This window comes from Candoia aspera, chromosome 1, assembly GCF_035149785.1.
Source record: "Candoia aspera isolate rCanAsp1 chromosome 1, rCanAsp1.hap2, whole genome shotgun sequence".
NCBI lineage: Eukaryota > Metazoa > Chordata > Lepidosauria > Squamata > Boidae > Candoia > Candoia aspera.
The window spans coordinates 200,536,905-200,549,571 of NC_086153.1; the positions used below are offsets into that span (position 1 = coordinate 200,536,905).

At 40.0% G+C, this 12,667-nt stretch overlaps 1 protein-coding gene across 1 annotated transcript in view; it reads right to left on the reverse strand.

Moving 5' to 3' along the window:
* Nucleotides 1-3,559: 3,559 nt before the first annotated feature.
* The window catches only part of UPP2 (uridine phosphorylase 2), a 29,192-nt gene continuing 20,084 nt past the window's right edge, over nucleotides 3,560-12,667 (reverse strand). Inside the window, 2 exon segments of the mRNA XM_063307030.1 lie at nucleotides 3,560-3,717; nucleotides 9,511-9,657. Of these exon segments, the coding sequence (XP_063163100.1) occupies nucleotides 3,560-3,717; nucleotides 9,511-9,657 (305 nt within the window).

The window sequence follows — 12,667 nt, forward strand, 5'->3', positions numbered from 1 at the left end:
TCCTACCCAGTCACAATTCAAAAATTTAACCTCCATAGACAAATTGGTGGACCTGTGTATAGGGCAGTATTTCTCAACCTTGGCAACTTTAAGATGTGTGGACTTCAACTCCAGCCAGCATGGAATTCTGGGATTTGAAGTCCCCACATCTTAAAGTTGCCAAGGTTGAGAAACACTGGCTACCCTTTCTAGGCTGCAAAACATGGGATAAGCACTAGATGGTAGCAAAGAAACATAGGAAACTCTCTTTGCTACCATCTAATGATCTGCATGTCTGCAGTCCATGTAGGGTAGCCCTTGCTTTGACACTTATGGTGAAAGAACAAGTAAGATAACGCTGCCACGTAACATTACTCTTTCAGCATTTCTACCTGAGGACTCTTTACCAGTTCTAGAACAGTCCACACCTTTGGGACCCTCTTACGTAGGCAGTAGCTGAGTGTGCTTTATTGCTGGCTCAGCTCCGTTGGGTTTGAAATTGCAGCAGAGCTAGTTGCAATGCTTTGAAACACTGCCTTTGTGGGCAATCCTATTTCCCCATTGGCAGGAGCTCCTTCTTCATTTCACCCCCTGCCTGCTTAGCTCAAGGCAACTATTATTTTCTCTCAATAGAATTTCAGTTTAGAACATATTTTAAGGGAACTCCCATTTCAAAACAGCCACTAGGGGAAAAAAAAGCCATTAGCAGCCATGCTCTTCCCCTGCAAACAAGAGGAGGAAACAGATACAACTCTTCAATTTCACCTTTGCTTGTTTAAAAAATATCCTGCTACATTCCCCCAATCCTGCCACTATAGCCAACCATGTTTAAAGCTGCTGTAAAAAATGCCTAGTTGAAAAAATGCTGGCGTGCTATCAGTCTTTGTAGTGACTCTTAAACAGAAAAAAGGAATCACATCTTTGCAGCTGAGTAAATTCTGCTCACAGCAGTCACAATAAACCTTTAATTTAATAGACAAATGAGGTCAAAAGGAGTGCTCATTAAATCAGAATGTCTGTTAAATCCAAATGGGATTTTATGCATGTATATTTAACATGTTTTATGTACCTTATGCATGCATAAAATGGTAAATGGAATTTTATGGATGTTCAAAATGGCAAACCAGATTTTACACACACGCAAAAACATGCAGCTTGCAGAAAGATTTTCTCCATTGTACCCCAAGTCCATTAATCCAAGATCCATTAAGTTTACTATACTCAGACTTTTTGACAAGCAGCCAAAGAAATCCACACATGAAATGACAGTGTGTGTAAGAGTGGGTGTTTGAATGGTAACTATTTACTTTCTTTCCCTTTTATGTTGAATGGAGTGGTGTGAGGGAATAAATTGCTACTCAGATGGCTAGATGCTGAAAGTTGTTGTACTATCCTGCTTGTCAGCTGACAGCATGATAGTGTTTTGGTGGTCCCTACCTGTTCTCAGCATTTCAAGGCTGGTAAAAGTTAAGATGGGCAGGGGTCAGCTTCAAATGGCTTTAGAAGGACTGGGGAGTAAAAAAGGACTGATGATATAAGAGTGCTGTGTTGGCTGTGTTCATACCACACAGAATTAACCCAGTTTCAGGGTTTGCACGGTTCATTACACCATAAGATAGTAAATGGGATTCTCTAACACATTAAGCCACACCTCCCCCCAAATACCCACAAATTTAAACCAAAATTCTGCATGTTACGCACATGCAGCCTTAAGATCTTTAATTAATTGAGTTAAATGTGTTATGTGGACATAGGCATTATTTTTCCAAAACCTCCTCTCTGAAGCAACTGGTCAGTTCGGGGGCTACCTCAGCGAGGTTTGGTTGGTTGGAGTGGCAGTTCACAGAGAAGAATATTCTTCTCTCCTTGGATCATTCAAAAATTAAAAAAAAATGTACTACCTCAAAAATGTAAATATTTATTAAACATATGATCACTAGTACAATACTTTCTTAAACAGTCTTTTCCCAGTCTCTTTTGTGGATTATTTTACCATGTGAAGTAACTACTGTAATTTTTTACAGAAACGTTCAACAGATGTATTGTGATACATGAAACTATATAAATGAACTATATAAATGCATTGCAAAATTATTATAAGATGGCAGAGTTCTCAAATCCAACTTAATACAGCTTTCCTTTTAAAGTACCTGTATAACGGACTGACTCATAAGCACCATATACATTTTTTTTCATTTAGAAAAGATTTTGATTCTTCTTTCTTGGGTTTTGATTAGCAAGCAAATATACAGTCAGGATTTGTCAGTAGCGGTTTCTGATCACATGCCTGCATCCATAATGTACAGTTTTTTGTTCTTTCTCTTGGCTTGTCATTACAGAGCTCATTACTGAAACTCTCAGGGACGATACCAGCACCAAGATGTTCCATATTCAGCTTGGATCATAGCATCATGTACTACGAACATTTTCTGTGCTGCTTTGAGCTTGCCATACATTGACATCTTCTGTCTAAATATTTTAAGGCCGTTTGATCAATGCCTGACAGGTGTCTAAAATGAACTGTTACCTACTGTGTTCGGAAATCATATTCTAGCCTCACTTTGCAGGTGTGCTGAGCCACAATACATGGGAATGGCAGCTTTACTTCTGAATCAAGTGGCAGGTGGTAACCTGAGATACAAGAAGTAGCTTGGCTTACTGTTATAGATGTAGTGCTTTTGACAACTAAGTCCCTCTGAACTCAGGGGGATTCTTGAGCTGACTTGCTGACTTACTTAGGATTAAGTCTGGCATTGTCAGTGGTCATTATTCATATCGGAAAATGACATGGTATCATGAAGTTAACATTCAGTTGACATCTTAGTAGAATGGACAGGGCTATGTGATGACCACTGAGTTGATCTCATGTCATTAGCTGGTAGTCTATAATAGTTTTGATCCAAAATCATCCAAACCATGGTTTGTTTAACTAAGGTTTGTTGAATAAGCCATAATTGTACAGTTTACACATATGCTACCATAAATCATGGCTTATGTATTGTCATAACTGGGTTCAAACAGCACCTTGCACTGAAAGCAAACAAATAATATGAGCATAATAATATTTGAAGAGAGTCATAAGGAGGCTAGAGGGAAGCCCCAAGTTCTCTGTTGTATGCCTGCTCTCATTCACTTAGAGAACCCATATTGTTCTGTAGGGTAGCCAAGCTGAAATAGCCTGTAGACAGCCATTTGAAATGCATTGTTCCAGACTGATCTCTCCCAGTGAAGAACAATTGTACAGAGCATGTTGGGCTTTAAATCACACTTTTTAAACACTTGGTGGTTTCATTCCTTTCTTTGCCTTCAGCTGGTACTTTACTAATAGTAATTTTATGTAGTTAATAATATGGAAAAGTCTTCTCTTGGTAACAAGCATAATCCAGTATGTTGTTGTAGGTAAAATGATGTATCCAGAATTAAAATTAGTTTTTCTTTCCACTAAATTCAAAGTATCCATGAAACTGTGTTCTTTTCCTGTTCTTGTGCTTCATACAAAAACTCAGCCATGTTAATGTATATAACACTGTGGCTCACGTGTGAATATATGATGTCTCAGGCTCATACATTCTGCAATACTTTAGACTACTGCCTTGTCATTAATCAGCCCAAGGCATTTTTTGATCAACACTGCAATCAATCACCGAGGTCGTTGCTGATATTCAGTGAGAATTTCATGAGAGGCATTGATCTGATCCCCTTCAAGTCGATTAAGGAGAGTCACACAGACTACTGCAGCTTGAAAACAGAGCAAGACAGGGGGAAAAAAGGTCAACTTCGTTTTTATATCAGCTATAATCTTAGTCAATATAAATTCTACTGTAAGACTGCAAATTTTATAGTAGAATTTTAGTAAAACAAAAACTTTTAAATTAAAGTATAACTGCTGTAGTCCTATAAGAACAAAACATTACTTGGGCTACCGAAACTTGCTTATTTCAGAAGGGAAACAATATCATTGCATTGCTACTTAAAAAACAACAACTGGCTCTTAAAAACATGTACATTTTGTTTCTACTCAGTCTGAAGCAGGTGCGTAACTTCAGGCCCTGTTGAATGCTTCAGAACCCATCAAGGCTGATTGAGGGTTCAGTAGGAAAGTTTTAAAACCGCTCTGAGTTTGACGACTCCCGTGATAAGCCTTTCTGCATCTATCTGTGATTGGAATGTTTTAAGAGACCAAAATAAACCACTGAGGAAAAGAGCATTTAAATTTTCCATGCAAATCATTTTTCTGGTCAAAATTGCCAGCATATTAAGAAAACAACACAATACTGTGAGGAATATGGCCAGATTTTATGAAAACAAAAATACCACATACAGAAAACGCTACTGTTGAACATCCTATGGTATTTGCTACATTAGAGCAAGGGTGGGCAATTTTTGGTGGCCAACAGCTACATTCAATATTTTAGGGAGGTGAGGGCTTCAAAGTGGGTAGAACTGCATCCCACATGAGAAGGAAAGTGGGATTGGAGGCCACCTGGGAGCGTTCTTTGATTTTTAACTGTGAGGTGCTTTTACGCTGCAGCTTTTATCTGCTCCTCTACTCAAAATGAGAGGAAATTACTATCCGTTTTCAGCAGCATTTTAAATGAAAACAGTCAATGCACTGCTCAGAATGCCAGCACAAATGGAGAAGCCTTTGTAGTTTCTAAAAAAGATGAAACAAAATGCATACACATATGTGAACATGTACACACACACACACATGCACACACAAAGTAGAAACTTTTCTCAAGCTAACCTGAAAAGCTTTGGTTCTGCTGACATTGCTATTTTCCCCACTCTCCATTATCCATTCCTCACAGTCCCCAATAACCAGTTTAAAACATCCCGGTATCCAGGATCAGAGTTTCTGTCTGGAAAAGCATAGCTTTCGCACCTGCATTTTCAGTCCTCAGATCATTGCAGTTCTCCACAGGATCAAGCATTAGAAATGGCATAAAATGCTGATTATCATTTGTGGTGTTAGTAATACTATTTCAGACTGCAGACAGGAGCTGCTAGGACTGAGTTATCTTTCATGCAAAATAGAAGTTCTACTTTACAATAACTGAAATGGGAGTGCTTCTCAGGAATATTGTGGGAAATACTGCAGAAACAGCTAGTCCCAAGTCCACTTTTCCAGTGTCACCTTGAGTTGGGGCCCAGACTGCTGACATCAAGTGAAGAAAAAAGGATCTAGCATGTATACATACAGAAAGTGTATATGTGGATGTCAATGCAGCACATTAATGCTGTTCAATCTGATGGTTATATTGCAATTAAGCAGCTGATGCTTTTGGACAAGGTAGAGAATGAGCCTCAGGTAAGAAATAGCCCAGGAAAAAGTAGTCCTGTGATTTGTTTGGTTTTGGCTTAGTATATATTGTAAGCTCAGCCATTTTGATTTGTAAATTATGATTTTATGGCTTAGTATGCTGCATGAACTCAGTCACTGTGGCTTAATGTATCAGCTATGTGTAACCCATGCTTTTTGACTTGTTCACCTTCAGAGCCCTCACAAAAGAAACCCGGAACACCTCTAATTAATGATATAGACCAGTGTTTCTCAACCTTGGCAACTAGGCAAGGCTTGTTAGCAGATTGCTAGGAAAGCCTTTGGCCCAGGAGAGATCAGAAAAGTCACACACCAGGAATTTCTATAAAAATAATTTTATTTACAGAAAGCAAACATATTTACAGGCTCTCAGTGAGAGCTGCTTAACTCTCTACATGCCTACACAGAAGGGAAACTGAAACTAAAACAAGTCCAGGCAAGTTCTTCTCCCCAGGTGCAAAAATTAACATCCGAAAAGAGGACAATTAAATTCAACCTCTTCACCCGGCCAAAATGATTAGTTACCATAGTAACCTTAATCTGTAGTAGAAAACATATTAACAAGGCTGGCTGGGGAATTCTGAGAGTTGAAGTCCACATATCTTAAAGTTGCCAAGGTTGAGAAACATTGATGTAGACTAAGACAATTACCTCCCCTTCTTCTCTGGGGAAGCCTTAGTATATGAGGCTTCAACATAATTCAGCTACCCTTAAGATATTCTGGCCGTTTGGGTTGAAGAACATTATGCTCCTGGTAGGTGAGTCCTCATCAAAGGAGGAAGGAGAGCAAGATGAGGCACTAGACAGACCAGGTACTGAAGAACAACATGAATTGTAGAGCTGAACTGGGCCTCACTGGCCCTGATTCTAGCCCTGGAGAATTCTAAATTCTGAGTAGAATCTTGACTGCCCAGCCTTAGTGAGCATCATCCCCACACAGCGGAAGGACAAAGGGAAGAAAAGAGAGAAGTCCTAGGGTGATTAGCCTTAGGCAGGATGAGCTTCTCAGGAGTAGGTGGTTGTTCTAAGTAACTTGAGCTAATGAGTGCAGGTTGTGCTCAGGGTATTTCCAGTATTTAAGCCTTGCCTGAGGGTACTCAAATACCAGAATAATTTCTGTGATCTGACCTTGTGAACAAAGTTCCTTGGAGAACTTGGACGCCTCACCAGCACCTAGCTAATGCTTTCTCTGCTTTATCCACCAGTAATAAACTTTAGCTTATTGATCTCAGACAGGGCTGCATTTGTAGCTCTGATTTCAACTGTAAGCACCGCTGCCAATTTATGATCTTGGAGTGATAATAACTTTGTTAAAACCTTATGGGTCAGGGAAGAAAAACTAAAAATGGACAGAATAAAAATCATAAGCTTTATGATGGGATTACAACATTTCTTATGGGCTTTTCTAATATAGCGATAGGTAAAGGTAAAGGTTTCCCTTGACGTAAAGTCCAGTCGAATCCGACTCTAGGGGGCGGTGCTCATCTCCGTTTCTAAGCCATGGAGCCGGCGTTGTCATAGACACTTCCGGGTCATGTGGCCAGCATGACGACTCGGAACGCCGTTACCTTCCCGCCGAAGCGGTACCTTTTGATCTACTCACATTTGCATGTTTTCGAACTGCTAGGTGAGCAGGAGCTGGGACGAGCAACGGGAGCTCACCCCGCCGCGCGGTTTCGAACCGCCGACCTTCCAATCGACAGCTCAGCGGTTTAACCCGCAGCGCCACCGCGTCCCTATATAGCGATACTGTTACAATATTATACAATATTGTTTATTGTGTAATATGTTATCTTACAATATTACATCTAACCTAGATTTTTTTTCTCTAGATCTCTCTTTGCTGTCTTCTAGTGGTCTACTCACATTTGCATGTTTTCGAACTGCTAGGTGAGCAGGAGCTGGGACGAGCAACGGGAGCTCACCCCGCCGCGCGGTTTCAAACCGCCGACCTTCCGATCGACAGCTCAGCGGTTTAACCCGCAGCGCCACTGCGTCCCTATATAGCGATACTGTTACAATATTATACAATATTGTTTATTGTGTAATATGTTATCTTACAATATTACATCTAACCTAGATTTTTTTTCTCTAGATCTCTCTTTGCTGTCTTCTAGTGGTCATTCAGATATGAGAGCCCTGCTATGAACTTTTGTAAGCGCATTATACTACGTACTTACAAAAGTTACAGATAACAATGTATCTTCAGAATTGCAAAAAACTATTGTGGTATATGGCTGAATTACACACGTAAGAGCATAAACTGTTCTTAAAATAATTGTCAGCTGGATAGCACATCTGATCCAAAGATTGTGAGTCAGCTTGGATTAACACCTTTCAACTGGAATGCATTTTTTTTCTTTTCTTGAATATTGTATTAAAACTAAATGCTAGTGCATCATTTTCTTCTTACAGCTAGTGGCAGCTTCCAGTGTATTACTAAAAATTACTGAAAATCATTACTTTCACTTACCCGCTTTGTTATGCAAAAAAGTAATTTTAAACTTATTGAATTGTTTTCTTATCAGAATGCCAGATGGGTAATTAAAAATGAATATAGTGCAACCATCGTCTGTCTAAACAAAATGAACCAGCACCTACCCTCCGACAATGTGGATTGACATAGTTAAGCAAACAAGGATTAGGGTAAAGTGATATAACCTAGGAGGTTGCAGTAAAGTTGGGGAAATGGGTGAAACTGGTGAAAACTGCTAGAGGTTTATCATGAGAAGCCAGGAAATAACCTGAATCTAGCAGTCTGGTGCCCGGGTTAATTAATTAATTAACAGGATGTAGAAAATAAGGGGAATATTAAATCAAATGAGAGAAAATAAGATAATTAGATCGCATTGGAGAAAAAGGACACTGTAAGAAAACAAAATAAGGGAGTGGGGAGGTGATTCCCCCCCTGCCCCAGCCATGGAAGGAAGAAATGACCCTTAGAGTCTATGGTGTGAAGCTGTGGAAGGCAAATAACAGACTGGGGCCAAGGCAAACCCAGATCGAGGGCCAAGGAGTGGACCAAGGGACTCTACAATAGACAGCCTTGACCCAGAGGGACAAAGCCTTGGAGAAATGCTTGGAAAATGAAAAGGAAGGGGAGAGTATAAGAAAGCAACCCAAGGAGATATAAAGAAGTCAGAAGTGTAAAATGAGACAGAAAGGTCAAGAGTAAGAGAAAGAGGAGGCAAGCTTTAAAAGGAAGGGTAAATAGTTAGGTAGCTTAAGAAGAGCAAAGGGATGTATGTAAGAGACAGTGAGAAGGGCAAAGGATAGAAATCTTGCTTGTGAATGAGAGGTAAAAAGAGAACGAGGATGCCCAAGGATGCCTCCTGCAGCTTGTATTCACGGGAGGTGGGTTGGTGGGCAGGTGCAACCCCTGAAGGAAATAATCCGGTGCATCAGCTTGAGGGATGGCCGAGGGCCAGGAGAGCGGTGGGGGGGGGGGCAGCTGGGCCAGAGAAATGACGAGCTGGCTGGATGCAAAGGGGCCAGCAAGGAGGACCAAGAGAGTCCAAGTCATCTGAGGTGAGACTTTGGGCAGAGCAACTGTGGCTGAACCTCCTTGCCAAGGGAAGATTTGGACTATGTGGTAATATAACTATGTAGTTGAAAATGCACTGCCCCTTTAAGGAAACCACCAAGGTGCGAGAGTGTGATGCTGAACAAGTCTCTGGACATCAAGAGTTCACCCATCTGAGTGACTACTGTGTAAGGTTATTCTTCTACCTATGTAAATCTGGCTGTGTATCTAAATGGTTATTGTTTTCCTGCACATTGTAAAGCACAGATGTTCTCCACCTGTGGTCTGAATACAGGTAAATAAAGGCACGTTGCCTGCTCCTAACTAGAAGTGTCACAGTCTTTCTGGATCTGTGGGAAGTTCTGGGGTTGACAGCAGGTGAGGTTGAAAGGCTTTAGGTAGGAGTTAGAAAAGAGACAGCCAGGATCCCAATGGCTGGGAGTGCCACAGAGAAGAGTTTCTTAAGCTCAAGACTAGCCACTGTGTATTAAAACAAAATCAAAACAGGGCCAACTAGGGTCTGTGTCACCCGGGGCAAACATGGATTCCATGTCCCTTTTGGTGCCCCTTCAGCACTCATTTTGGTGCCCCCCCAGTGCAGTGCCTGGGGCACATGCCCCGATTGCCCCACCCTAGTTGCAGCCCTGCACCCAAGGAGAACCTGGCCAGATGTCCTCTGACTTACCTTTCAGGCCACAAAGCCTGCACATAGCAGCACATACTGTGGATTCCATGTCTATGTTTCTCATGCCAGCACTGTACGCTCTTTTTAAGTATTCCAGCTTTTTTTCACTGGAGAAGGAGCACAATGCCCCATCTAGCCATCCTTGGCCTTGAAAGGAAAAGGAAAGGATGAAAATACCAGCACTTTATGCTTTCATGTGCTCTGCCCTCCAAAGCGTTGGCCCAGCTGACTTCTGCAAAGAACGCTTTCTTTTGAAAGCCTAAAGGTAACCTACTGACATCCTACTTAAATAAAAAAGAAACTCCCATTTTAAAAAAACCCTTAATAGCCTGCTCTTTGAAATATTAATATGTTATCTGTCATGTATTTTTTAACATTTCCATGAAATGCAAGAAATGAATGACAAAATAAAATACATAAAAACGGAGAATGTAAAAATGCCTTCTGTGGTGAGGATAATAAATTAAGGCTAATGTGTTCTTTATTACTCTGTGCAGAGGAAAGCTGCAGAAGCCAATAATGAAAGCCGCCCTGTTCTTACAGAAAAAGACACAGTGGCATATCTGAGCCCCCTGCTGCAAGTCCTTTGTAAGGCAGAAAGCTCATGAAGCACAACCTCTGGTCGCTTCTACTGCTCGCTGCACTGAAAAAGAAGTCACGCTTTTCAAAGCCTGGCATTTAACTGTGAGAAGGGAAACAAAAAACCAGGTTAGTGCCTACATTACTGTCCTAACAGCTTTCCTTTTGGGTAAGTGCCACTTAGCTAGTTCATCTAGGCTAGTGGGTGCTTTCATTGGTAATGTTTAACCTTCATCCTTCTGGTTTTTGCTTACCAGAATGTCCAAATTCTGAGCACCCAGAACACCCTCTATTGGCCAGTCTATCCCTCCATGCCACCTGCTTCACTTTTACCCAGCACAGCACCAAGAAGCAAAGTGAAGAAAGCAGGGAACATCTGGATGGAAGAGGAAAGCTTAACTCCAAACACAATCAATGTAGAATATCGACACATGTGTCTAAATCAGTATGATTCACCCTCAATTGAACATTCTAGAAAACTGTCTTCGACTGTGATCATTAAAGACTTCCGCATGGTATGGAAGTATTTTGAAAATTGTCTCTTTAATTACTGTTTAAACCAGTTGCTGTTCTCTTTGTATCTCTTGTTTTTTTAAAGGTGGCAAATCTACCGCTGCAGTAGAACCAACCCGGACAAGCTATTCCACTGTGGACACTTTGATAAAAGACGGCCAAAACACAGATGGCCATCCTTGCCAAAACAGCCAAAGGTTTCCACAGATGATTACTTCTCGGTTTGTTCTGTTTCATCCACTTTGCAAATAGCATTTAATTGTCTCCAAAGAAAAGGTTCTGGGGTAGTGAGAGGCACTAATGGGTATTTACATAAATGCCACACTTCTTGACATTTTTCTTCAGAAAGGTAATTTTGGAAGCTATAAACCTGTCACAGGAGGTTACTGGAGTGTAATCCAGCTGTTAACATGATGATGTGATGATTGACTGGGGGCTCTTTTATTTTAACTGTTTAATATAAAATTCTTGCATCTTCTAGTCAATGAATGGGTACATGTTGTTGAGGATGGAAATCAAGAGAATTTTAGAGTTTCTTAAATGTTATAAAGGAGACAGGAAGCTGGATTACTAGGCATCTTTTTTCTTTCTTTTCTCAGTTCCAGAACAGTTTGCAGTGAATTAAAAATATAGCAAAAATAGTAGCATCGATCCATAGGATAAACAGCAGAAGTGCTAATTAAAAAAAATCATTTGAAAAATGTAAAAGTCCTGAGATGAAAAAGGGGTTTTGTTTGGTATCCGAAGCAAAAATGCACTGTCTGAACCCCTGCAGCTGTAATGAGGCCCCATGAAGCCTTTGGTTCATCCTCGAAAGTTGGGTAGGTCTTCCAAAGTTGCCACTAAATAGCACTGTTTAATATGATGGAAGTGAAAATTAGACTTTGAAGAAGCAGGATAGGAAGAATATTGATGGTTTTTTACTTTGGTGTTAGAGAAGACTCCTGAGAATATCACACATAGCCAAGAAAAAAATGAAAGGTATCATAAAACAAATCAACCCAGAGTTCTCACTTGAGGGACAAATGACAGGCTGAAATTATCCTACTTCAGACACATCAGGCCAAGACCTAGCTCTCTACAGAAGGCTCTAATGCTGGGAAAGGTGGAGGAAAGAGAAGAAGAGGACCAGCAGCAAGGTGGATTGACTTAGTTACAGTGGTGATGAGTGCACTGTTAGAAGACCTGAAAGACCAGGTTAGGGACAGATTGTCATGGAGAAAATCTATGTGGTCTCTAATAGTTGACGACAACTTGATGGCACATAATCAACATGATGGAAGGGAAAATGATTGAATACATGGGAAGCATATTAACTATATTGAATTAAATAGTCTAACTACATGAAATTTAGTTTTTATTCTGGCCCTGCCCACTTTTTTGGTCTGGCCCCTCCGTATTTATTTATTCATTGCTTTTAAAATAATAACAGAGAAATGAAAAGAAGAGGAACAAAACACAAAAATAATTATAATGCAAATACATACATTCTTAAAGGGAAAAACAATGCATAAGAAGTGCTTTTAAAAAAGTGAAAAAAGTACAACAGAAAGAGGAAAAAAAGAAACAAAGTAACTATCATTCTTTTTTAACCTACTGTATTTTGTATAAATTAGTTCCATATTTCATTATGCTTGTCCATACAAAGTCTATGTCTATACACTCATAGGTGGCAAGTGTAATCAGTTCTTCAGTCCACTGAGTGAATGGGCCATATGCTTATCTTTCCAAAGTTGCAATATCAATCTTTGGGCCATAGGTAAGGGCACAGAGAATCCATTTACACTATCCAGTTGTTAAATTCCATATAATAGGTATGTAATTCAATTCAATTTCAATATCCTCTGAAAATTTTAGATTTTATCACATAGACATATTTATATAGTCCACTACTTTCTTTCAAAACTTAGTAAATATAGGACATTGTAAAAACGTGTGTTTTAAAGAAGCATTATCCTTATTACATCTGCAATAAAATGCTATCTTAGACAGTCCTTTTCTATACAAACATAGTGGAGTCCAATAAATTCTAAACACTATTTTTTGTTGTATAGGTCATAGTTTA